Source organism: Diadema setosum, chromosome 20 (genome assembly GCF_964275005.1).
Source record: "Diadema setosum chromosome 20, eeDiaSeto1, whole genome shotgun sequence".
NCBI lineage: Eukaryota > Metazoa > Echinodermata > Echinoidea > Diadematoida > Diadematidae > Diadema > Diadema setosum.
The window spans coordinates 16,172,474-16,200,102 of NC_092704.1; the positions used below are offsets into that span (position 1 = coordinate 16,172,474).

General features: G+C 38.3%; 1 protein-coding gene across 1 annotated transcript in view; it reads left to right on the top strand.

The window, feature by feature from the left end:
* The window catches only part of LOC140243462 (uncharacterized), a 64,384-nt gene extending 38,627 nt beyond the window's left edge, over nucleotides 1-25,757 (top strand). Inside the window, exons 28-44 of the mRNA XM_072323139.1 lie at nucleotides 677-839; nucleotides 6,140-6,283; nucleotides 7,628-7,786; nucleotides 8,294-8,461; nucleotides 9,166-9,406; nucleotides 11,077-11,202; nucleotides 11,621-11,782; nucleotides 12,443-12,654; nucleotides 13,398-13,568; nucleotides 14,668-14,835; nucleotides 19,539-19,669; nucleotides 20,311-20,486; nucleotides 21,335-21,381; nucleotides 21,924-22,097; nucleotides 22,866-23,185; nucleotides 24,141-24,198; nucleotides 24,808-25,757. Of these exons, the coding sequence (XP_072179240.1) occupies nucleotides 677-839; nucleotides 6,140-6,283; nucleotides 7,628-7,786; nucleotides 8,294-8,461; nucleotides 9,166-9,406; nucleotides 11,077-11,202; nucleotides 11,621-11,782; nucleotides 12,443-12,654; nucleotides 13,398-13,568; nucleotides 14,668-14,835; nucleotides 19,539-19,669; nucleotides 20,311-20,486; nucleotides 21,335-21,381; nucleotides 21,924-22,097; nucleotides 22,866-23,185; nucleotides 24,141-24,198; nucleotides 24,808-25,088 (2,901 nt within the window). The 3' untranslated portion in view covers nucleotides 25,089-25,757. The remainder of the gene's footprint in view (nucleotides 1-676; nucleotides 840-6,139; nucleotides 6,284-7,627; nucleotides 7,787-8,293; nucleotides 8,462-9,165; nucleotides 9,407-11,076; nucleotides 11,203-11,620; nucleotides 11,783-12,442; nucleotides 12,655-13,397; nucleotides 13,569-14,667; nucleotides 14,836-19,538; nucleotides 19,670-20,310; nucleotides 20,487-21,334; nucleotides 21,382-21,923; nucleotides 22,098-22,865; nucleotides 23,186-24,140; nucleotides 24,199-24,807) is intronic.
* Nucleotides 25,758-27,629: the final 1,872 nt, after the last annotated feature.

Below are 27,629 nucleotides of genomic sequence, written 5' to 3' on the forward strand. Positions count from 1 at the left end.
CAGGTACAGTATTTAAAGTGATGATATAGCTTTTTGTTTTTAGATAGGGCTGGAGGATTCCAGTTGCTTTTGTGAAGTAATGAGAAACCTCTTAGGAAAAATTAAAAAAAACCAAAAAACAGCGTGCATCTAAGTGTAATTCAAGGTTTATTTGATGAAATTTGTTAAATTTTCTTATGTGATCTTTAAGGATATCACTCTTATGCAAAAATAGTTCTAATTTGAAATTATGTGATATATGAACATACTCTTCTGTTTGAGAAACATTACTGTACTTCAGACCTTTCAAAGTCAACTTGAACACAGATTGGGAATTTCTTGAAAATGTTTCACAATCGTGCTTTGTTGTGATCCTTAAAAAGAAATCAGTGCACCCCTTGAGCTTTTATATCTTTTTCTTGTGCTTGCAGTGGTAACAATCACCACTTGATTATTCCATCATCATGCACCACAAGCTATGTGTGTGAATGTGCAATCGTGGGCAATGCTTTCAATGTACTGCCACTTATTGCAATTTATTGATCAGTTTGTGTTCAGATGTGCATTTGAGCAAAATATGCAAAGTTGGCAAGCCGTCAACTGAGTTGGGCATGTGAATGTCGCACACAAAGGATTGATGATTGCTAGTTAAAAAAAAAGAAAAGAATGCTGATATATTCCATGCCATTCCACAGAGAGTACTACCACAGAAGTGATCACAGTGACGGGAACAGAACCCACGACATGTCAAGTTGGTCAGTTCCAGTGTGACAATGGCAACTGTGTGCAGAGTGGTCCTCACGGTCAGCTCTGCGATGGCGTCAATGACTGTGGTGACTTCTCCGACGAACGAGGATGCGGTGAGGATTTGGTTGTCGAGGGGGACAGCACTTGGTACAAATCTTTTATAAATTTATTTTTCCAGGAACAAAAGATTTAGCAAAACCCAGCAAGGAGCTGATAAATAAAGATGATATTTGAGAGATCAAAGTCACAAAAGTTCTCTAATCACTGGAAGTCCTTGCTTTGATCTACCATAGGCATGTTCACATGTAAGAAGGCAATCTTTAAGAACCTTGTTTGCATGACGATATTGTTTTCCATGTGTGGCGGGAATGAACATGACAAGGTTTTTTCAACTTGACCAGTGAATGCTTGCCAAGCCGAGACAGAGGTAGCTCTAGTTTGTATGAACTAATGTCCACGACTCTCTCGGATGGCAGAATCTGTAATGAGAAAAGGAGAATAACATGGAACTAAGTGTGTCATGATTTTGCAAGCAAATCTGATGTCGTAAAGTTGATGGGAGTTCATACGTGTCCTTGCATATTTTGTACCACTTTTGTCATATATTGAAATCTTTGTGTTAATTGTACACTTTGTATAGTGACAACTCCACCAGCAACATATCACACCACAACAATGGCTGCCACAAGTGGAATGTACACATCAGAAATGGTAACAACAACCAAGCAGACTACTCCAGTGACAGTCACAGTGGCCGTGCATCCAACAACATCAGAGCAGCTAACCACTCCAAATTTGTCGTATGCCACGACATCTACATCTACTACCATCAAGCCAACCACAGCATCAACAACTTTAGCTCATGAAACTACCCAAGGTAAAACCTTTAATTTACTTTGTCTTCTTGTCCATTATTACTACAAACTTCACCTCTGGTCTGCTGCTGTCAAGATTTTACTTGTTATATTGTTCTTCACCACGTAGTCAGGATCCTTATGTTTGAATTTTAACTATTGTTGGATTTTTTGGGAGAGTATGAAAACTAAACATTTTTGGAAATGTTACAGTGTAAGCAATCAGACACACAATGTTTCCATTTGTTCCGAGACATGTATGGCCGCAATCTTGGATTTTTCATAATGGCTGCCATAAATAATGTTTTGTTAATGTATCTCAACTTTTAAGTGACATAGAGCTTTTATTTTGACAGCTTAACTACCATTTTCCAGGCCAAAGAATTGAATGCTTCTAGTTACAAGTGAGTTGAGACATTTCGTATAGCAGTTCTTGCGAACACTTACTAATTTTATAATAGATATGTGATATAGATTTACAGAGATTATTATTTAAGACTAATGAACTGATAAGCTATATAGGTCATCATGCTTCATCCACAGTGTTTAAGCAATCTATTTCAAACCTGGTATGTAGGGCCTATAATGATCTATAGGTGCGGTTATGCAAGACACTCTTTGTGTTTGTACCTGGCAAGGTGTTGCCATGGTAACTGCATATTTTCTTGAAAATCTTGTGGAGTCAACTACTTGCACAATTGTGAAGCAGTCAAACTCACAAGGTACTCACAAGGTACTACACACATACACACAGACACACATGTACACATAACCTTTTATCAGCTCAGTGGAAACGCTTTCATTTGGCAGGACAGTTTCTATAACCCTTTTATTCTCAGCTACTTTGTACACCCTTTCATTTGGCAGAACAGTTTCTATAACCCTTTTATTCTCGGCTCAGTGTACACCCTTTCATGTGGCAGGACAGTTTCTCTAACCCTTTTATTCCCAGCTCTGTGTAGACCCTTTCAATTGGCAGTACAGTTTCTATAACCCTTTTATACCCAGTTTTTAGTTTGATGCGAGGATTAGGGTTATTGTTGGGGTTGGGGTTATGTTTGTGAATAGAATTTATGTTTGGCTTTATAGCGTGCAGATACTTCATGGGAGCAATTGTCCCAGGGGCAAATGTCATGGAACCAACTATGTCTGTAAATACACCAACTAAAGTTTACAACACATTTGTTTTCTTTCTGCTCCATGAGCAGGAATTAAAGTTTTCAGATTTTTTTTTTTTTTTTTAGAATACCATTATATTGATTTGGAATAATGTGTTTACCTTTATCAGTTTGAGATCAAAGTATTGAACAGTTAGCTGGTTTAGGAGCCAGGCCAGTGTATTTAATGTGCTGTTTGTCCTACTTGCATAAAGTGATTCAGACTATACAAGAGCAGTGAAGCATGTTAATTTCTAATAGAGCTTTTAAGATAGATACACATTCACCAATTTATTGGGCTTATACTAATGGCATCTATAAGGATGAAACACCTTCTCTTTGATCATTTTGATGATTTTTTTTAGTCCTGCAGCTTAATTTTGATCCTGTCACACAACTGGGCTTTCTGTTCATCTTGGTGCTCAAAGTTCTCTCTAGTAATATTTTGAAGATTTTTTTTCCAGTCCTGCAGCTTAGTTTTGATCTTGTCACACAACTGGGTTTACTATCAATCTTGGTGCTCAAAGTACATCTTTCTTTCCAGTTGTGTGATAATTTTTGGAATCATTTATTGATAATCTTTGTGGGTATTGTCAATATGCCAGTTGTTATTCTATAGAGAAAATCACTTTCCACTCACACACAAAGAAATTATATCTCCCACAAAGTATATGAGGCAAAATGTCATTCAAAATACCTGTGTGTTTCCCTGCTTTGGAGCTTTGGTGCAGACTAAAGAGTGTAAGGTATGTGCCAACACTGTGCACTCAGTCACCGCACCCTGAACCTAATGTCATTTTGCCTGCGAGCCTATCAAAATTATAACTGTACTATGTCCTATGTTGAGTGAACTTTTATGTCCCTGACATGTGCCTGCCACCACAGAGGCAACACTACAGGGTCAACACTCACTGAATGCGTCCTCACTTAACTCACATTTCGGTACAATCTTTTGAAAGCATATCATAGGTGTGTTGCCTCTTTTCTGTGAGTATCATGTAAATTATGTGATTAAGTACCATTTATGTTTATAAGTACTTACATCCCTCTCTCTTTCTTTCTCTATAGTGAATGTTGTTTGCCATGAACGTTTGGGAGTTGAGAGTGGGATGATTCCAGGAGACGACATCACCGTTTCGTCCATTCACGAAGGCAGCTCGGCTGTAAATGTTCGCCTCAACAGTGGGCCAAACTCTGATGGCTATGTCGGCTGGTCACCCACTGGCCAGGATCCCTCGCCTTATGTGACCTTTGACCTGAAGGAGGTCATGCAAGTGTCTGGAGTCATCTTGCAAGGAAGTGGGTCTCAGAGTGATGAGTTTGTGACAAAGTTTGCAGTGTCTTTTAGCCTAGATGGAGAGGACTACCTCAATGTTTCTGACTCTGCCAATAACTTACGGGTAAGAATAACCTTTTTCTGTTTGTAATGAGTGACAATGTACGAGTTATAATTTTTTAGGAAATGTGTATTTATAACTTGTTATATTTCTTATCGAGAAATAGTTGTTGCTCCCAGCATAGACCCTCAAAATACAGTCTTGGATAACATAATGAAAGCCATGAAGTAACACAGATTGTTGGGATTTTTACTTTAAAGTTTTACATTTCAGGGTTCACAATCTAAATACATGTATATTTTGATCGAACCAAATGTTTAATTTAAGACTGATTTAAAGCATGCTAGTCACAATCTTTACAAAAAAAAATATTTGAAACAGACATGTTTCCTCGATGAAATTTTCAAAAAATAGGCGATCTTTGATGATTTTATGTGCAATTCAGCTACAAGCAGATTTTTATTTTGTGTGTTTATATTGTTCTTTATCAAGGAATTCACCGGCAGCTTTGATGCAGGAGCAGAAAGAGAAGTTCTGTTCCCAGTCATCCTCGTCGCTAGATTCATCCGCCTCTACCCCATTGAGTACAACAATCGTGCAACTATGAGGGTGGAACTTCTTGGATGCCCTGTAGAAGGTATGCTGAAAAACAGAATCCTTGTAGTGATACCAATGCCACCAACAATAGTTCAGCATATTACAGTGATGGAGAAAGATGATTATGTATGAGTTAGGCAAAAGATATAACCAGCAAATTTGTCATGACAGTAATTGAAAAAAAAAAAATGATGATTTGAAATATGATAATCTTATCTTAAACTTTTGAGGTGTGGTAATATTGTGACTTCAGTGTATTTCTTTCATCTCTTATAGTTTTTGTTTTTCCTCCAGAAACCTTAAGTGTGCATGACTTGTCTTCCAAAGATTATGAGACACTAAATTTTCCTTGTTTTTTCTCATCTGATGCTATGGCATTGCTGGTAATCATTAGTGAGATCTTTAACCCATATCGGGCCATCTACGGGATATTCCGTAGTTCATCCGAATGCCGCAGGGGCCACATACGGAATATCCCGTAGTGAATGAAATGACATATTAATGACGTCATTCATTTCCGCTGAGTACTATGACTGTACTATGCATTAAATGGCAGCATGTTATATATCATATTGAAGAGATTTTTTTCCTCTTTCAAATGATATATAACTTGTCTATGGTTTTTGCATTGCTTACTAATGAAGAGCGATTGTTTGGAGAGTTGTCTGCCTGTCGCCGTGTGTATGCAAACGGTGCTGGGCCACTTGGGTGTTTGTTTACACAGGTGCGTTGGCCCGATATGGGTTAATATTTTGTATAATTCTGTTGATGACAACAATTTTGTTGATGAAGCAGGAAGACAAGACCTAACGGAAAAAAGGAGGTGCAAGTTTGCCCTAAGTGTAATGCAATTGTTAACTAGAATAGCACTCTGAGAGCGCAGACCTCCGCCAAGCAGTTTAATTTCCATCACTGATCTTGTTCTCCAAATGAGAGTAGTGATTTCCACCCATTGTATGTCATGGTAAAAATTGCCAGATTTCCCAATATAGAAGCTTTTTGTTACATCATTAATTTCCAGCTGCACGGCGCCTTGCCGGCCTGGCAGAAACTGGAGCATGCACTTAAGTGTGCATAGGCAAACCTCAAATACGTGCAGCTTGAACTCCAATGTTCATTGACCCTACCTGCCAAAATATTGAAAATCCTTCAAAAAATCCATGAAAATTTCTGGATCACACACACAAAAAAAAATAATCATCATCATCTGTTTCTTGTATCATGCTCAACCTTTCTTGTAAGTTTCATTCAAATCCATTCACAACTTCTTGAGTTATTTTGCACATGGACAAACAAACCAACAAACGCCGAGGAAAGCATAACCTCCTCCCTTAAGGGAGGTAAAAATGAGTTTATCCCTTACAAAATGGTATCATGGATTTATCTAATCTGGCACAAGATGCCAAAGGATATCGACATGACCTGATCCCAAGTTCTTTATTTCCCGCCTACTGCCCTCTACTGACAGGTCATGTAACAACAGTTCCATCAGTCACAACTCGCCACTGCTTCAGTGATGAGTTTACATGCAATGATGGAGCGTGTGTACCAGGTGATGCAGTATGCCAGGGAACATGTGACTGTGGCGACTGTTCAGATGAGGCGCTATGTGGTTAGTGCAACACTTTCCCTCCAATAATCTCCTTATACATACTTTTCATTTGTCTGTCAGTTTTGATACTAAAATATACTTTTCTCTGGCAGTCTTACTTCCAACTAAACATTGCATAAGCAGCACTGCCAAATCTCCCTAGTACTACAGGAGGCTCCAAGAAAAATTAGATATATCTTTGTGTCCTGGCACAAAATATCAACACTCCTTGATTTGTGAGAAAAGAATCAGAACGTGTATTGAGATATATGTAACACACCATTCCCTGATAGTTGTGTGGAATCTGACTGATTCTGATGTGTGAATTATGGCACCCCTGCATGAGATTTTACCAGTCTCTTTAAGTAGTTGTCCAGAGATGGTAGAATTTTAAGATTATATTTGTAGATTTAGCTACCCATGATATATCATTAAAATTACATGGAATGTACAATTCCATAAAATCTGTAAAAATATTGAGTGTACCATTTGTTTCAAATTACATTCCAATATGTTAAGCCCAAGCCTTTGCTAACGAAGGTGAAGTGCAAAGATGTGCTTGCCTCTTTAAGCAAGTCATGATTTTACTGTCAAAGCAGACTCTCATCTTGACTTTCGTAACATGTGAGTAATAATTTTTGTTATATATAATGAAAAATCAAACCTAAACCATGTTCTCTGATCTGCAATATTATAGGAAGTACAACCACAGCAAGCTACACAACAGCCAAGCTAACTACAGTGTACACTACAACAGCAGCAATCTCTACAACAGCAGCAGTCACTACAACAGGTAAGATCTGAATGATGTAGCAGTCATGTGTTGTCGTATAAACAAATGCAATATTATATTCCTACAGCAAGAAAGTGATGAAATACATTGTATTTGTGAATGGGCCAACAGAAATATTTGATTTCTAGATGAAATAATGGTCATAAGAATAATAACTAAATATGCATTACTGCCAGTTTTTCATTATTACTTGGGTGTTTTTTCTCCTCCATATCACTGCTCACAAATTCTTTAATGAGTAGTGACTAAAAATTACAACATAGAGTGCTGACTATTAAGTACAGTACTTGCTCTGGAACAGAGACATAACTTCTAGTGGAACTATGTTAATTATGAAAACTCAATCTTATTTTCCAGTCAAGAGGTTGATAGGCAGGCAGTGGTATTTTGATCAGTTACTCTGTAGTCCATATCAAAGCTACTACCAAAGAAAATAAATGTGAGGAACATCATTCTGATATTTATGGGATGCTCATTGTGAAGGTTTCTTGGAGACCAGAGGCATTGCACTATGTTACAATAATATAAGCTTGCAGCATTCTTGTAACACATAGATTTCATTTTTCTCCCAGCACCCACCTGTTCTTGGAACCCATGGACCTCCTGGAGTCCATGCACCGTCACTTGTGGTGTTGGGACCAGGTACCGCGATAGGACCTCCAATGGCTACTGCCAGAACTCCGATGAATTCTCGCACGAATCTGAGTTTTGCAGCACAGATGCTTGCCCGAGTGAGTGTTTCTTCATTTCACATTGAAACTTAATTTCTGGACTGTAGCATATCTTGTAATAGAATCTGCCTCACCATCACCATGTCATGTGAAATGTAGGGATTGAAGTAAAAAAGATATGGTTTGTTGAAAATAAGAGTTACCATTATAGTTTCCTTTCCACTTCTTCACCTAGCTCCCACCCCATGAGAGGAGATACATGTATATAAGTATGCCAATCTACTCGACAGGCATGAACAGTTGGAATGAAGTGTACACACCAAAATGTATTCAGCTGCATCAAGAAACTGAATGATGTCATACAAATTTTGAGGGCATTGCTATGAGTCCAGGGGAATTGGTTAAGATGTCATCACATTATATGAGATGACAACTCATGATTATATGTATATATTTGTAGAATTAAACCATACATTTCAACTGAAGTTGAAGTGCATTATGCGATATATGTCTGATTAAAGGCTTTTACTTGAATAGACATTACAAGTTTGTGTTTTCACGTTGCAGCGGATGGTAATTGGAGTCCATGGACAGAATGGACAAACTGCAGTGCAAATTGTAACGGAGGTACCGCCTTCAGGTACAGGAACTGCAGCAACCCAGTGCCGAAGAATGGAGGGGCGCCCTGTGTAGGGGAGGCCATCCAAACTATTGTATGCAACACACAGGAGTGTGGTAAGTCATTGTGTATTGCTCAGTGCATATATAGGATGGCAACGGCAGTGAATCTACTGCAGATGATTTGTTTGATTTTAGAGATGTGATCTGTGAAAATCAATAATATGCAAATATGTATGATTCCAAAATTTATCATATTTGATATATTGATGACAACAGTATTGATAACAGTGAAGGTTATGATCATCATCATTGTCCAATTAATTAAAAAGATTATAGTGCTATTCAGAATATGTATGTGATGATTATGTAAAGGGGGATTTACCTCAAGTTTACATGTGGACTGAGTGAATACAAGGACAGATATGCACAGCATTGAATAGCACAAACAAACAAACAAGAAAAAACACTTGTGAGATCTGTAACTGTACGTCATGCATAAGTTTTGCATAATTTATTAAACATACTGTGAAGTTTTTTGAACCTGATTGTTAGTCAGTTCCTTTGTGTTAATTTAGTTGTGACTAGAAATGTAAAACAGGAGTTATTGTAATAAGAAGGAGTATTCAATATCACAAGGACAACTGCAAACCAATGTTTAGTTTGATGTTTTCCATGGAGGGATCATAAAATGTTCTTGATGCAGAAATGATTCTAGGGTGTAAAGGTTTTATTTTTAGAGCTCTAATAATTTGACACAAGCATTGGCCACTAAATGAGCTGAATTGGTAAAATAACATGGGACTGTTCTTATGGAACAGAGACATCATGTGAAGGGGGCCGTGTCTACTCGGAGTGCGCCAACCGATGTCCCTCCAGCTGCGCTGACCTTCAGGTGGGACTGGTGTGTGTGGAGGAAGAGTGCGTGGCGGGATGCCACTGTCCGGACGGGACCCTGGAGCAGGGAGGGGTGTGTGTCCCCCAGCAGCAGTGTGACTGCCTGGATGAGTTTGGTGCCTCTTATCCGCCTGGATCCAGCTTCACTGAAGATTGCAGGAATTGGTATGAAACTACTGTATAGAAAAGAAGCTTCTTTTTCAGAGTTAATGACTTGAAATGCTGGGCCTATTTCAAACATTTCTGCTTATATGGAAGAGAGTATTTTTGTTTATAAGTATGTACTTACTAAAAAAAAAAAACAAGTCTTTTTTTTTTCCATTTTTGTCATGGTTAGGAAGAGTGCAAAATTCTGAGAATTTCCACATTGCCAAATATTCTGTTTTACAGTATCAGACAACTGAGTAAAGAAAAGTTGTGCTATCACACAGTTTTTTTGTTTTTTTTATACCCCCGCCAAACGAAGTTTGAAGGGGGTATATAGGAATCAGCGGACGGTCGGGGGGTCGGGCGGTCGGGCGGTCGGGCGGTCGGTCCGTTGCAAATCTTGCATCGCGAACTACTTCCTCAGTTTTCAACATCCCATAAAACTTGGCACAGATGTGTGCCTTGGGTTGTAGATGTGCAAGACGTATTTTTTGACAGTACCCAAAAGTACGTTGCCATGGTAACGGCATATTATGGGCAAAAATGGGTACAAATCTTGCGTCGCGAACTCCTCCCACAGTTTTTGATCAATTTTTATGAAATTAGGTACAGATGTTCATCTGAATATGTTAATGTGCAAGACACATATTTCCGCAGTGGCAAAAAGTGCGTTGCCATGGTAACGGCATGTTATTGGTAAAATATAGGGCAAAATGCTTCATGGCAAAACTGCTTCATCGGTGTTCTTCCAATTCTCATGGAATTCATATTGAATGTTTGTCTTAGGATATAGGTCAGCATGACACATTTCTTGACAGTGACAAAAAGTATGTTGCCATGGTAACAGCTCACATATTATGAGCCAAAATGATGGAAAATTTTGTGTTGCAAACTACTTCCTCAGTTTTTGCCCAATTTCCATGAAACTTGGTACAGATGTGTGCCTTTGGTTGTAGATGTGCAAGACGCATTTTTCGACAGTACCCGAAAGTACGTTGCCATGGTAACGGCATATTAATGGCAGAAGATCAAGGAAAGATCTTGCGGATTTAACTACTTCCTCAGTTTTTTGACCAAAGCTTATGAAATGTTGTTTGGCGGGGGTATAACCAGTCGCTGTAGCGACATTTCTAGTTTTATCTTAAATTTGGTAACTTCTCTGTAATGAGGTGTGGAAGTAGACATCATGAGTAAACACATCATGACTTTGTTGTTGTCTTTTTCATATTGTCACTTAATTCTCTTTCTTGATCTGTGGAGAGCGTGTTGTTTATTCTTGCTTGTTGTACTCCTTGTGAGATTCATCCAGACTTTTTAATCCTCTATTGTTGATCAGACTGTCCATAGGGGAGAAGATATTCAGATTGTGTTTGTACTTCCTAAGGGAGCCTCTTTGCTCTGTACTGATCAATAATGTCAAAAACCCTCTCAAAACACAAAATCAAACAAAAACTTGTTTTGATCACTCATATTAGTCCATGCACTGTGTATTATATATCATCAAATATATATATCAAATATAGAGTTTGTGCTGAGAAGCAAAAATGAAAGGAAATCATTTTAAGTCTTTCCTAATCTTCGGCATTATCCAGTTAGTGGCTATAGTATACACGTAATCTAAATGTGGACTTTAAAGTGTTTTGTCATGTGCGATATACATGCACCTGCACCTTTCTGCTTTATGCTAGTTCCTGTGTGAATGGAGCAGTGACATGCAGTGAAGAGGCGTGTCCACAGGACTGTGGCTGGAGCAGCTGGTCCTCCTGGACTGAATGTACAGCTACATGTGGTGACAGCACAAAGACAAGATTTAGGTGAGTTCAACAGGATGATAGGATTAAAGAAGTGACCATAGATTAGAGGTTAATGTTGGCTATGAAATACATCATCTCTTTTCTGCAATCCCTTTTAATGTCTACCATTAACACTGAGCTGTGCCAGAATATGCTGACAATGTTAGCCACCTTTTGTTAGATCAGAATAACTGATTTTTTTTTTTTTCGATGTGACTATTCCATCATGTGTTTAGATTGAATGCTGAGATTGTTATATTTACCACTCTAATTGTCATTCAAGCTACATTTTGCTGTTTTGGTCTACCTTTGATGCTACTTCTGTTCTGGAACAAGATGTGGCTGCTCATCTTATACAAAATCTCTCACGTGGAACGAAAACAGAATGTCTACTAATTTCTATTCTCATTCCTATTCATTCTTATGTGGTGCGTTGCAGATCAGCAAACAACCCTCCAGCGGAGAATGGTGGGGAAGAGTGTAAGGGACCGGACTCCGAAGAGGTGTCATGTGACCTGGAAGAGTGTCCCACCCATTGCATTGTGGGAGGAATGATGTATGAGACGGGTGCTGTTGTCTCCCAAGATCTGTGTAACAGCTGGTAAGCTCATGTCTGTTAATGTGTTAGCTTCAGTGTGTATCATAACTTTGTTAAAGCCTGGCATTTTGGTTTGGAAGAAGTCTATTTTTTACATAAGATTTGATTGCCTACTGATGCTGTATGTCTCAGATTATCTTTAACTGAGGAGAAGCAATCCATGTAGCAACTTTTGTGTTTATTCAAACTGAGATGGCTGGTACAGTGTAGTCATTAAAGCCAACAGTGATTGCTACTATGTAATAAACAGGTGCCAAAATTTCTGCTGAAATTGTACTAGTTCTATTATTATCATCATCATCATTGTTTTTCATTGTGCTGTAAGTGTTATTGTCATCATTATCATTGTTTTCAAGCAAATGACTGTTAAATGCTTGTGATGATTTGTAATCTTGTGATTTAGACTTTCCAGGTAAAATGTACATCAGTAACACACTGATTGTTGTGTACGCCCCCCCCCCCCCCCCCCGCCAAAAGAAGAAAGAAAGAAAAAATGTCTTTTGCAGACGAATAAAGTACAAGTTCACACTGTGGATAGTTACATCAACAAGTTATTACTGGCATGCAAGGTATGATATAGTGTGTTGCATGAATTGACAAGATGACAAGTGAGACCCACTTTGAGAGTAAGACATCGTTCTTGTCCCACCTATCTGGGTGCAGTACTTGTACCAATGGCTCCCTGGTCTGTTCCAACAACACCTGTGATGGTGGCTGGTCCACCTGGTCTCCATGGTCCTCCTGCAATGCAACGTGTGGAGGGGGTGTGGTCGTGAGAAGCCGAGCTTGCTCCATGCCGCCCCCTAGCAACGGGGTCGTGGACTGTGAGGGGGACTCGATAGAGGTAGAAGAGTGCAATGCAGACCCTTGCCCAAGTAAGCTGAGTCTTTTTTTTCTTATTGGACAACCGTTTCAAATCACTAGTCTCATTTCTGCTAGATTTTGCCAGCTCATAGCTAAAGCAACTGTATCTCAAACTTTTGATTCAGTTTGGACGTAAAAAAAAATGTTTATCCTGTCTTATCTGATGTTCAGTTGTTGCATTGGTCAGCTGTAATTACAATATAAGTTCCTATAATTACGCTATGACGAATAAACATCTTAGTTAGAACCTGATATCTGATACATGTGCATGAATAAGAGCATTTCTACTTAGGCGCTTTCAGTTGGTCCACAAAATTCAGTAACAGGTTGCATGAAAACCCTCTGTGGGATTCCAATAGAACAACACACAAGATGCAAAAGTTGTAAAAGAATGCATACTTTTTCTGTTTAGGACAAACTTTTTTGGTTTTGTCATTCTAAGTAAAGTTTTATGTATTCTCAGCAAGAGCATATTTGAAATCACAGTGACTTTCTTATTTTTTCAAGGAGAACTTCTGCCAAACATTGCTTTGGGAGAACAAAATGCTGATTTTAGCATGAAAGAATTCAAAGAATTGAGTTGTAGCGCTTAAAGGAATTTTGTACATGATAAAGAAAGTAAGTGTAAAACACACACCCCAAGCTTAATGAAGATTACTATAGAGATTGAACAGAAAATTCAATTAGTAGAAAATGAAGCAGTGCTTTGTTTAACTTAGGTTTGAAATTTCAAACATTTTTGCCATTTTCCCAGTTGATGGTGAGTGGTGTGATTGGGAGCCATGGAGTGACTGTACAGAGTCCTGTGCTGGTGGCTACCACAACCGCACCAGAGTATGTGACTGTCCCCCAGCCCAGTATGGCGGGGCTGAGTGTCAGGGGCCTGCTGGACAGACAGCAAGCTGCAATGACACTCCCTGTCCATGTAAATACATGCATGAATAGGGTACATCTTGTTGTCATTAACATCATATTTTAATCTCTTCTCTTCCTCCTATTCTACACTTTCTCCTTCTTTGTGCAATCTTTAGTACCATTATCATCAATATTGTCATTATTATTATCATTACTATTACTTGTGTTATGATGTTGATGATGATGTTGACAATGACGATGATGATTATCATAATCATCGTCATCATCATTATCATTTTTGTTATATGCCGGAAGCTTCTGGTCTCGAAACATTGAGGCTATGTAATGGAAAATAGCTAGCTTGACAAAGAGTATCATTTTGATTGATGTATATTTCTATGCTAAGTATTAAAAAATGTTTTCAGAGGGAGGCAGGTTGGCAAAAGTGTGTGATTATCAGTAAGACAGAGAGGAAACCATTGACCTTGAATTTGAACTCTCAAACATATCCATTTGTTCTTTGACTAACCAATGCTCCAACCCACCTTAAGCTTATTAAGCATTTCTGCACTTTGTTTGTCTGTTGGCATGCTCACTGAAGCACTTTCTTTGCCAGTTGGTGCAGATGGAAACTCTTTGTCAATGAAGAGAAATTCATTAATCCGTTTTGTATCACCATGGCCTTCCTGTTTGACTGAGACACAGTGGTACACCTAACTGGGCAAGCTAATCTACAGTTTGGTGGAGTTTGGATGGATGATTGAATGATGATGAGAAAAGCTGAGCAAACTATTAAAGCTATTGAAAGTGCCTAGGAACATGAAAGGTTAAAGGGATGGTACAGTTTCGATTGACATGGGGATTCAGGTATTACCTTTTTATAAGGACCACTTTCGGTCTTTGTTTTACTATGTTTTTGGATATCTTGGTCATTTCAAAATTGATTTTCATTGAATAAACTTTTAATTTTGCTTAGAATGTATTGTATGCTCTTCAGTATTAAATTTAAGTGGTTTCCAATTATCTCGCAAAAAGTTCAAACCTAAATCTCCTTGTCAACCAAAACTATACCACCCCTGTAATGCATTGGAAATAACCAGTATCTAATATGCAGAGTAGAAATTATTCAGCCGCTAATGGGATAATTATGCATTGCTTCCTGTCATCAGTGGACTGCGTTCTCAGTGAGTGGACGGAGTGGACCAATTGCAGCGCCCTCTGTGACGGCGGAGTGACCAGGCGACATCGTAACATCACATTGCCTGCATCCTATGGTGGACTGCCCTGCAATGGTCCTATTCTAGAGACCCATGGCTGCAACACAGAACCTTGTGGACGTGAGTAGAGTCAGAACATGTCATATCTAACCTCCTTGTGATCATCCCTTGGAAATACCATGCACATTTCCTGCAGCATCATCACCCCTGGTAATTAAGGGGTTAATTAGTCTAGCAGCCAGAAAGGGTCCCCGTGCACCCCCCCCCCCCCAAAAAAAAAAAAAAAAAAAAAAATTCTACGATTTGATCGTCAGAACCTGTATTTTGCGAATCCGGTTGTCGCCAGCGGAAAAAAAGGTTGCGCGTGCATCTAATTTGCATATTTCTAAGATGGCCGCCACCCGTTGCAAGGAGACGGATTAATTTTGAATAACTTTAGTCAAGAATATCCAATTACCATGAAAATAATATCATATTAAAGAGAATTAAATTTCCTACAAGTTGATACCCCATTTTTAAGAACGTACAGAAAACGTCCAAATGTTAGCTGGGGTGACAAACAGTCGTGCAGAGAAGCAAATGTTTCGACAGTTTCCACTGCCCATTGGTGACAGCACGATATAGATCTTCCCCAATAGAGTACACTAGGCGATTAACCCGTTCAGTCATTTGCACCCCGCAGTCGTATCCAGAAAGCACAAAGCTGAGGAATCTCTTCAGCTCTGTGGGCAGATCATCCCTACTTCTTTGATCCAACTCGTCCGCACTTGGTGGCCATGGAAGATCAGTAGAATCTTTATAAGCCTTCTGGATTATTTCTCGAAGACACAAAGCTGTCTCCATCACGTGATCAACTTTCCCTAGCCAATAGGCAGACGCTATTGCATCAGATTTAGTGAGACTTACACTGTAGACCACCCAGAATGAGAAGTAGTCATTCATTCCATTGAGAGGTATTTTGGAGAAAGTTATATCATCCTTCAGATCCTTGTCGTTCTCAAGCCTTCTTTTGAGCTTTGAAGTCCTGATTTTCAGGATTCGGCACTCCCTGCGCATTCAGTTCCACAATATATCTATCACGAAGAGAAGTTAGTGGAATGACTTCAGGGTTACCTAGGACTTCCTTTCTCAGCAGTTCCTTGACAACACTGTATGCTGCATTATGAGCAGCTACAATTCGATTTTCCGTTCCTTTCCTGTTCACTTTCTCTTGGTGATTGTGATACTCGCTACAAAAACGGCGGTAACACTGCTCATGAAAGTGTGCATCAGTGGCATAGAGATCAACGCTTTTGACCTTCCGATAGAGATGAAAATGACCAATAGTTTGTGCCATCTTCTCTATTTTTCCAAGCTGCAAAGGTTTGGGATGGTTTCTGAGTAGTACCATTAAGTTTTATTGCATTTCTGTGGCAGAAAATGCATTCATCTTGATTGGATTTTTTTTTTACGGCAGCACCAGATATATGCTTGCGTGGAGAATGGTACTTGGATGGTGTTGATTGTAGATGGATTTGGGTAGAAGGCTGCTTTAAGCAATCAAGGTGTTGTATGAATCGTTTATAGCACTCTCTGTGGTGGCCCTCAAGACTCTCTGGAATTAGGTCGCACACATCCTTCATACGATGTTGTGAATCATGCGGCTCAGATAATCTCCTGTTTTGAATACTTTGTAGATATGACAATCTCTCCAAAGGATCTGATTTGACATTTGTAAAGCTCGTAAATTTGCTATTTGATGAGATCCCTAGGCAATGAATCGCACAATTGGTCGATTCTTTACATCTCAGTTTATCGGAAATGGGTGATGTTTGTTCCACATTCCTCTTTTTCATTGTTGCAATATTAAAATCTTCTTGTGAAATTCATGGACAGCATACCTTGGCAGATAGATCTAGAAAAAATGTAAATAGAGATTTATTAAAAAAAAAAAAAACTATGTACAAACATGTACATTTCAGGTAAAAATTTATCTATTTGATGAATACAACGCTATTTTGCTCTAACATGCCTAAGTCAACAACTGACAGCTTAAGTTAAAAATGAAAAGTGATTATTAAAACTTAAGATATAAGCAAAGAGGGACGAAATTTATATATAACACTATAATAGTAAAAGAACAATAATACCATTATACTATTCCTAAATATACTTTTAATATTCATTTGTACCACAAGACGCAAATTGTATAAAAAAATCTAGAAAGCTAGCGACGATTGTGTAATTTGACGATAATCATTTTTATGAATGCAGACTTTGCAATTTTGATACCATGCTTACCACAATCCAATATGAACTGAACATCCTAGTCTGCATGGTGTATGATTTCTTCTTATTTGTTACGTAGACAATTAAGTAATTCATTTATATGTTTTCAGCATTTAATACATCATGCAAACGACAAGCCGCGTATCGATATCATACAAAAACCATTGTGAAAGTGGAAAAACATAGACAATTTTTTTTTAATCTTTCAAAAGATTTCAATAGGGTAATAACTTCTTCTACTTACGTAAGAATGTCCCCATTCGTCGGTGAAAACAGGCGTTGAATCGGAAATCAAAACAAACTAAATTTTATGATGTCAGTTTGCAGTCAGCATAATACTCTTTCATCATGTTCAAACACATAGAACAGTTCTAAGAGCAGCTGAACGTTGCCTAACGCTTGAATGTACTTCAAACACGATAAATCGGTTGCACACATTACATTGTTTGAACACACATTCAATTGAAAACAGTTATCATGTGCATTTATAAACAATTTTAATGTGGATTTGAGAAGCATATGCACGTTTAATGCGTTAGTTAGATTATACTGTTCAAGGTGAATTCATTGAGCATGTCACGGTGAAATATATCACTTTTAAAGGTTTCAGATACTATTTTCTCAAGGGAGTCTGTTCTACTTGTGCATTATCGCACATTTTAGGGTCAAATTACATGGCACAAAATGTTGGATAATCAGTATTACTTGACTATTTAAGGGAAACGCAGTCATATGAAACATAAGTGATTTGTATATACTTTCACTTTGAAGCCGAGCTAGTTAAGATGTGAGTTGGGCTAAAAACATTTAAATACCATTCCTGAGTCAATAACAAATTGAATCAGCTAGTGTGAAATATTTGATTGTCTTTCGTAATATAAATTCCAGGTTTTTACCGAAGAATGTATGATGTAACCCAGTATCGGCTGACATGAACTACATGGATACTTCCCTTCATTTTGTTATAAAAAAAAACAGTAAGCCGTGTTTCATTTTAAACTCAGAAAGGCTATTTAACAAGTTCTTTATTTAATAGCGCTTTTAGCATAAGATTTTTTTTTTCACTTTAATCGTCCAGTAAGAGAAAACTGTCATATTTAATCTTTTTTCTTTAACTTTTTAATGTCATATAAGTTGTGATTAATTCCATGTTCTTGGAGGGAAACTAAAAAGACAAGAAACTGCTGATATGGGAAGCTGAATGGATTGAGTGTGGTAACACAGAATAGAAAAAGCATTTTTATTTCATATAAGGAATAGAAAATATAATTTTTCTTTCTTACGTCACTAATTTCGATGAGATTTGATCAAGAGATAGCAGTGATCTCCAACAAACCCCACAAACAGAACCTACGCAATTATGTGCATTGACATTACCCTTAAATATTGCTGTAAAACCTATTGAACCATATCCCCTTTAATGTCGTGTAACTTTTAAAGGAATTGGTGTATTGGAAAGCGTTTTCACATAATAATATCTATGTATGGGGGCTAATTTTAGGAAAATTCCAATGTTATTTGTAAACACAAATTAAATGTGTGGAAAAGAACATTATTACTGAATTCTGTATTTTGAAGGAAAAATTTTGAAAAACATAATTCCTTCCTTAATATTTCATGACAACAACTATTTATCCCATAAATTGGGGTATCAACTTGTAGGAAATTTAATTCTCTTTAAAATAATACCATTTTTGTGGTAATTGGATATTCTTAACTAAAGTTATTCAAAAATAATCCGTCTCCTAGCAACGGGTGGTGGCCATCTTAGAAATATGCAAATTAGACGAGCGCACAACCTTTTTTTTTTTCACTGGAGACAACCGGATTTGCAAAATACAGGTTCTGACGTTCTTCGAACATATCATAGAATTTTGTTTTGGGGGGAGGGGGTGCACGGGGACCCTTTCTGGCTGCTAGACTAAATGGATCAGTGGAAAATGCCAGCAGTACATTTGCATCTGCTGTTTCACACACATGCAGTTTTATTGTAGTGCTATACTTGTGTATTATGGATTGGTAGGAGGAAACATTGGTTTCTCAAAAGGTCGTAAGAGGGTAGTGTCATCAGAAGCGACTCCAAGGGACATTCAAGTTTTGACAGCAACCACTAAGCAAATCAGAGAGACAGCTTCTACAATCTTATTTCTTATCATGTAAGTGATTGACATCAATGAGAGTAGCAATTTCCAACATACTTCACAGGCTTTGTTCTGAGAGGAAAGAAATGGTGTTAATGATACAATCTCAATGAAATCAATGAGGAAACAGATTTGTTGGAGTGTTCATCATTTGTGTTGATCTTGGCTTAGCCTTTAGTGTGACATCCAAAAGTGGAAAAAAGAGTTTTCAAACTGAGGGAAAAGAAGAAAAGAATTAGATGTCCGTCTATAAAAAGCACTGAAGTACAACTGTATGCCATAATTATAAGTTCTCAATCTCATGATTTGAGTTGCTGTTTTGGACCTCACACCTGATCTCCTTCCCCTCACCCATAATGGTATTCAACTGACCTATTGTACTATAACTTACCGTACATTCTTCCAATCTTGCAGCCGTATGTGAGGGAGACTTGGTGGTCAGTGAGTGTGCCAACCGTTGCCCCCTGACCTGTGCTGACCTCCAGTCAGGGACAGAGTGCATCCAGGACAATTGTACCTCTGGGTGTGCCTGTCCGGATGACATGGTAAGCATGTTTAAAATTATTACAACAAACCACAATGTGTTCATTTAGTGTCAATCTGACAGGGGTACCTTCTAAAAAATCTCAAGTGAACTATTCTTCTTTTTTTATTTTTTTGTTTCTAAGGAATCATTAGATCCTAACTCTACTTGTTTACAAAGTTGTGTGGAGCTTGTTTCTCCCTTTACACTGTTAAGTAATAATTTTCCATGCCTCTGTCAAAAGTCATAGTTAAAGTACAAATCACCAATTTTGTGTTCATCTGCAAAACCATAAAAGTAAGTGTTTTTTGCAGTTTGCAGGAGCACTGAAATAATACAGGATACTCTGTGTCAAAGAAGATGGCTCATCAGCCTAATTAAAAGAAAAAAAAAACCCAACAATTTAGCATGAGAGGACAGCAGAGCAAATCTGCAAGCTTTGTTTGTTTGTTTTTTTGAGGCAGAGCATGGAGAATCATATTTTCATGTGATGCATTTACAAGGTGTACAGGGTAGAACTGAGTCTGTCATAGACTCAGATTGCTTTAGCAGCATAAATGGCCTGCCTTAAAAGGAATGTCTGTATAGTATTTGCTCTTTGCATGGCTTAAAGGTAAGTTAGGTATAATAGCTAACGTCCCCCATGCTCTTTTATTCATCTAGGTCCTCCAAGATGGGCGATGTGTTAACCCTAGTGACTGTCGCTGCCTAATGGATGCCTCTCACATGATGGACACTGATGATATCATCCTTATCGATGGATCCATGATTGTCTTCGACGATGACGGTATTGTGGAGTACCCAACAGGGGCCATAGTCATCAAAGACTGCAACAATTGGTGAGACTTGTGGTTATTGGCAATGGGTTGCCTTGGAGGTTGTCATGATGGTTGTGGTGAAGGTGGTGATGATGGTGGTGGTGATGATGGTGGTGATGGTGGTGGTGGTGATAGTGGTGGTGATGGTGGTGGTGGTGATGGTGGTGATGGTGATGTGGTGGTGATGGTGATGGTGGTGATGGTGATGTGGTGGTGGTGGTGGTGATGGTGGTGATAGTGGTGATGATGGTGGTGGTGATGGTGGGGATGGTGGTGATGGTGATGATGGTGGTGACGGTGGTGGTGGTGATAGTGGTGGTGGTAGTGGTGGTGATGGTGATGGTGATGTGGTGATGGTGATGATGGTGGTGGTGGTGATGGTGATGGTGGTGGTGATGATGGTGATGGTGATGGTGATGGTGATGGTGATGCATGAGAATGAAGTGTGACTAAACACACATCCAGCAATGTGCTGATATAAATGTACCAAATCATGAAAGTATATCAAATTCAATATATCAAGAAAACTTGATCAAGGAGACAGATTAAAAAATGATATCTATAATTTTTTTTTTTTCCCAGCAAAATTGCTGAATTAGGGTCGTGGGTGCTAGGAAGTAATCATACATAGTCTCAGGATTTTGTTTATGAAGGCAAATGTGTTTGCATGTGTTTGTGTGTTTGTTGATGTGTTTTGTAATTTTGTGGCCTATTTACCAAATTGAAACATGTTTCTATGAGAAATTAAGACCAAACCTTACATGTCTCAGTATGTTAACAATTTACATTCCTCATGTATGTCATAGTTTGTTCCAAGTTGACACCATTACTGGATACTGACAGCTTTTCTTCGCCCATTCTTTCAACAGCACATGCATGGATGGGACATTCACATGTACTGATGTCAATTGTGCAGGTAAGCATGAAGATTGTGTAATAGTAATGATAATAATTCACAATATTTATAAAGCACTTACCACATCACATTAGAATGTTTCTAAACACTGCATAATCCTGCAACCCACCACCAGTTACTTAATATATACCTCCAAATAGAATATAATTTTGATTGTAGCAATGGAGGTATTTATCTATGGCCTACTGCTAAGTTCATGAGAGCTGTGAAGCCTCATGACAGATTTGCTACCTTAACCACTTGTATGCTTGACTGGTTATATAGCTGTGAGCAGAAAGATGAGGAGGGAGGAGTGTAAAGGCAAAGTATGAGTTTTCCCAAGGAAGTATGTGGGATGTATTGATAATTCAGGGATGCCAGTTTTCAGGCAAAAGCCTGCATTCAGGCCCTAGCAGTGTAAAGCTCAGGCTCTTTTGTGTACATAGTAGCTTCATGTAGATGTATTTAAGACCCTTTCTTTCATTCTAACTGGCATCCCTGTGATATGTAGCAAACAATGAAATGCTGACACATTGATATCCTCACTTGTGTTAACAATCCAGTTGACTGTGGGTGGAGTGAATGGACTGATTGGTCAGAGTGCCCCCAGACTTGTGGTCATGTGTCCAACGGCATCTACCGTGAACGCTATGCCAACAACCCACCAGCAGCGTACGGAGGAGCAGAGTGTGAAGGGGAGACCATTGAATTTGCCGATTGCAACAAGGGAGACTGTCGTAAGTTAATGAGGTTTTCCTTTTCTTTCTTTTATTTTTCTTTTTTTGCTGGTACTCTCTGTGAATAAGATCAAATACTCGATTTGTAGTATTATTATGAAAACCAGGTGAAAGAGATGGAACTAGCGTGGGATTTCATTCATTCTGACATTGTATAAGTTTTTGTTTCCCAGGCTAGACCATCCCTTCCAGTGATCTTTGCTCTGAAAGGTGCAGAAGACAGTGAGTTTATGGAATGAAGGGTTATAAGAGTAGGCAAGCCGATTGAGGACTTTTCTTGAATAGACCAGTGATGTGTTCTTCAGTCATCACAAACCTCTAGTATTCCCATGTACACCTCTCTGAAGGGCACCATAGACATTTTTTTAACCATTGTAGAGGTGCCAGAATGATTAGCCATTCCACTAAATACGTATTGATCTCTTTCATATTTTATGCTTACATCACTGGTTCTTCTTTCTTCTTCAAAAAGAGGGGAAAGGAGACAGAAATAATCCAAATCTCTGTGTCGCATGTCTTGTGTGTGTGCTCATCTATTACACAAATTGCTATTCTCTCATGCATCTTGCTGTGTTTCTTTGATCTTTGATGTTAGTTGATGTATTCCTCGTAATTCGTTTGAACTGTACCTCTTTAGGTCATTCTATCAATTTATTTGTTGTCTGTCCTTTTATAATGCTTTGTGTGTGTTTATGTGAATGTGTGCATGTGTGTGTGTGAGTTTATACTGTGCCTTACAAATGTGCAACTTTCAATCTGTACATACAGCATGTGACACCAATGAGGTTTGGTCCACCCCACTGTCCACTTGTGGCATGGTCACCTGCTCTGACCTTGCCAATGGCCACCAGAATGGCACCTGCCCAACAGCATCATCTCCATTGGAGGAGGCATGCGTCTGTGCCCCAGGCTACTACCGCAATCTCCAGGATGAGTGCGTACTCCCGTCTGACTGTGAGTGCCTGGATGACCTCGGGGTGGTGCGGAACGCTGGAGAGGTTTGGTCCAGAGGCCAGTGCGAAACTTGCCTTTGTGAAAACGGCGCCCGTGTTTGCCACACCGAATGCGAGCCCATCATATGTGAGGAGGTATGTGACCTTATAGCTTCCATTAAATTGAAATTCTGCTTTCAGATACCTTGAATTGCTGACAGATTATGCTGCAACAGACACTCAAAAGAATAATTTCATAACGAGGGTTAATGATATAACAACCATCAGCAAATCAAGCTTTAGGGAAAGCACTCTTTCATCTCCAATATCGACAGCATTCACTGTATATGCTAGAGATCATAAGTACGATATGGAGCTGATAATGGGAAATAGTACTGAAGTGTTACATAAGGGGATTACAGGTATTAACAGTCCATGCTGCTTTGCACATACCTATCCCTAATTACTAACCATTGCAAAAATTTGGCCAGAGGAAATATACTCTTCGAACAGGTATGTTAAACAAGTGGAGTGTCTTATTCAGCAAACATAAATGTGTGTCATTTCAGGTCATGCACAAAGATATATTTATGTTCTATTCTTTTTCATCTTTTTTTTTCTTACATTCTGGTGACTAGACCAATGTCTTTCTTTTTGTCAATGCTTTCTATATATATTTTTTTTTTTAGGCAAGAGGAAAATGGTAACGATTTACTATTCAATACAGAAATTGCACTTTTTCTCCGTATCTTGAAAATTACTCAATGCATAAACTTATGAAAGGGTCAAAGTCAAGTAAAAGTCCTAAAATCCCCAAATACATGCTCTCACATTCATCCAATTAAACCTAGGTCAAGGAAGGTGAACATTCAACACATTTGTGACAAACATGTCATTTCAATATTTTGCCAATTTTGTGAAAATGTAATCATGCATTGTCCACATGTACTATAGACTTATTAGGAGAAACATGCATTATGGCGGAGGCATACCAGTCGCCATAGCAACATTTCCAGTTTAGTTTTTTTTTTTTTTTTTTTTGTGTGTGTGTCTTATCTTTTTATAGTATTGTGCCCATTTTAAATCTTTCTTTACCCTGTTTCCACTGCAGGGTTACATTGCTGTGGAGGAGGATGGAGAATGCTGCCCTGTGTGTAGACACATATCTAGTAAGTTTACATCAGTGTGATTCTTTGATTTCAGTTTGAATCTAGTGCACAGAATAAATTGGCTTGATGCGTCAGAGCTTGAAATATCGACAGTTTCATTATTCAATTTTAGAAAAGTTGTCAGAATTCTAGTTATATCATCTGAATCGCATCCTTTGGCATATTACCAAGAAAATAGATGAGGCCAAAGTTTGAATTTAAAGATGGGTTGGTTGAAATGAGACTTGAGAAGCACAGGTGAAACCTAAATTCTGCATTTAGTCTGGTTGATAGCTATCTTACATTTAGTTGTTTAATGTCAAACATCTCACATTAAATGAGGTCCTAAAAACTTCTCAAGTGGTTATATTCAGTTTGAGGTTCAGATTTTATTTTTTTCTGAAGTATTTGAATTTGTTTCTAAGTAAAACAGTTGCAAATTTGACTGTATGATTAAGTTTATAAAAGTGTACTATGGAAAGTTTTATATCAGAAGTAGATAGTAAAGTAATCTTGCAGCAAACCAGTGGTAGCTTTGATGGAAAAGTGAATGAGACAACAGAAATGGAGATATTAGAATTATCGATTAGGACAAATGAATGAAATCTGCATCGTTTCATTTGATGACAGCTCCCAACCAGTGTCAGCTGACCAGTGGGTCACACAACTTCACTCTGGATGACTGCATTGCGTTAGATGTGAACGTGACCCTGTGTGAAGGCCACTGCCCATCCGCCAGCAACATCGTTCTCAATCAGCTGACCCTTGACCTGGGCTGCAGCTGCTGCCGTGGCATCGTTGGAACACAGATGCGCGAGATCGAACTCCAGTGTCCTGACGGAAGCACGGTAGTGGGCCGACTGCCGGTGATTGAGCGTTGCGAGTGTATGGCAACGGATTGCACCGCCTAGGTCTCACAACCGCAGTAACCAGTGATCCAAAGTGCAGTCAATTCAAATTTTTCATTGAGGATGCTGTGTCAGTAGTGCACAGTCTTGTTATCGTTGTTGCATACTATGTCTTTATCGCAAGTTCAAAGAGAAACTATGCCTCCAAGGAGAAGGTGCACAATACATTTTCATTCATTCATTCCTTCATTCATTTTATCAAATTCCAGCAAAAACATATAAATGTTTTACAGAAATTGAATACATAAATTTCATCACAAATTATAATAAAGGATAGGTTTACACAATATTTCAAGTATATGGAAATGCTGGAAATGGGGAGGAATGCTATCTTTCTTGTAGTCCGGGAGACTTCTAGATTCAGATGTGAGATTATTGGTATTTTGTCCTTGTAAGTTCTGATCAGTGATGCTTGTCCAGAACATAGGAGGTGCTTTCCTCTTTGAAAAGATGATATATGAATCTATTGGAGGAGATGAAAGAGGTGATTTTAATGATTCTACAATGTACATGGTCCTTCAGTTGTACTGTTATTCATAATTGTCAGTGGCAGTTGGACATCAAAAATTACTATTGAGCAATTATACACACCTGTAAGTATTTATGATTTGGTAGTACATGTACAGTCATGTAGGTATTAAATGTAATTGATACGTTTGTGACTAACTTCCATGATTGCTGTATACCTGCACAATTTGTGTTGTCCTTTCCAGTTGATTCGGAACAATTACTATTTGATACTGGTAAAAGATGTAACAAATGTTGACCTTTTTGATAAAATGACAAGAAAATTTAGGCTTTTGTGATGTCATGGCATGCTGGAATGGTTTGAGGTTTGCCAATATAAAGGAAACATTTGTAAGGCCTGCATTGTCACAGATGGAATAGATCTACTGGCAGTGTCATCTAGTTCGGTCTTTTGGCCTGCCAGTTGGAGCTGAGGTGTCTTAAAGGCAAGCCCATTCCAAAATCTACATCACCACATTCATTATCACTAAGTGAAATGTGTCAGAGGAGTGGGCACACTAATTTATGAACGTATCATGATGCCTATAATCAGGCTACCTTGATGAAACTGCTGGAAGATTTCATGATGCATTCTTCTCTTAATTCTTTAAACCCTTTGCGTACAATAAACAAATGCATCCTACATAAAACAGACAAGGATTTCATAATCTTACAATATATTTATAAGCCAGATGGATCAGAGAATGCTATGCACAGATGGAGAACATTGTAGATGACTTACATGTATTTTGATATCGCTACATAACTGAGAAAATTACACAGCTCAATTTCTAGTCCATCTCTTCTGCTCTGAAAAGTCTGGCTGACACATCCTGGCATGCTGCAGTTGATTGAGTCAATTTGAGTTGATTATCATGGCTCAGGGCCTGGAACCGAAAGGGCATTATTAAATTGTCTTGCAGCGTCTTGTCTGTTGAAATTTCTCTTTTTGAGCCTGTGCACTATTAATGTGGGAGGCTTTACTTTTTCATATATGCATATCTGCTTAATCCTCTGCTTACAGTCTTTTGGATATTATAATCTATAAAATGGTGATATGGATCCTAATCAAATGATTGGCTCAGAACAATCACATGACCAGTCTTTGATTTTGCCTAACATGCCCAGCAGGCATAAATTTTCACTACTGACTACGTACTAATGACCGATACTATAAACAACCCGTCAGAGAAATGCATGTGACTGTGGCTTGCTGTAATCACACTTGCTGATGTCTCAATTGCATACTTTAACCCGTTGAGGACGGACTCATTTTGCTACAACATGCATTTCCCATTGACACTTGCACAAGTATAGCCGGGACTCGTCCTCAAGGGGTTAACAGTGCACACTCAATCAGTTACAAGCACATGCTCAATCACTTCTTCACTGTTAACAATTCATGTTTGAACGATGTGTTTGGAACATTTCTTCGGACATCTTGGCTTTTGAACAAGTTTTACATGTAGCTGACTGATATTTACCCATGAAGGTGAATGACATATAGTTCATAGAATCATTTTATAATTAATGCACAAGTTTAAGTTCATGATGTTAGTGGAAATGCAGCTCAATCTCAGGTAGTCACAATGTTGTGCAATATGCACTTGACCGTGTCTCTTGCTTGTTATACCATTGTAAATACCCTCAAGTGTGCTGCATCTCCACTAGTGCCCACTCACCCTTGCATTATTTGTAATATATTTCGAGGCAGCAGGTAAACTATTTACAGAATTGTCATATCATACATCTGATGAAGGCTAGCCAATCTGAACATCCTCCAGACTTACAACCACACAAAAATTTGTTACTGGTGAGATGCCACCATGAATCAGAAAAAAAAAAAAAAATATATATATATATATATTTATATGTATATATATAAATAAGTAAGAAATGAAGTATACAAAATCATGTTGACTTTGATTTACAATGGTAATTTGATTATAAAGCTGCAAGAAGGCATTTGTACATGATTCAAAGTAATTCACTGCAAAAACTTGTAAATATGTCTGTGATAGGTATTCCTTTAAGATT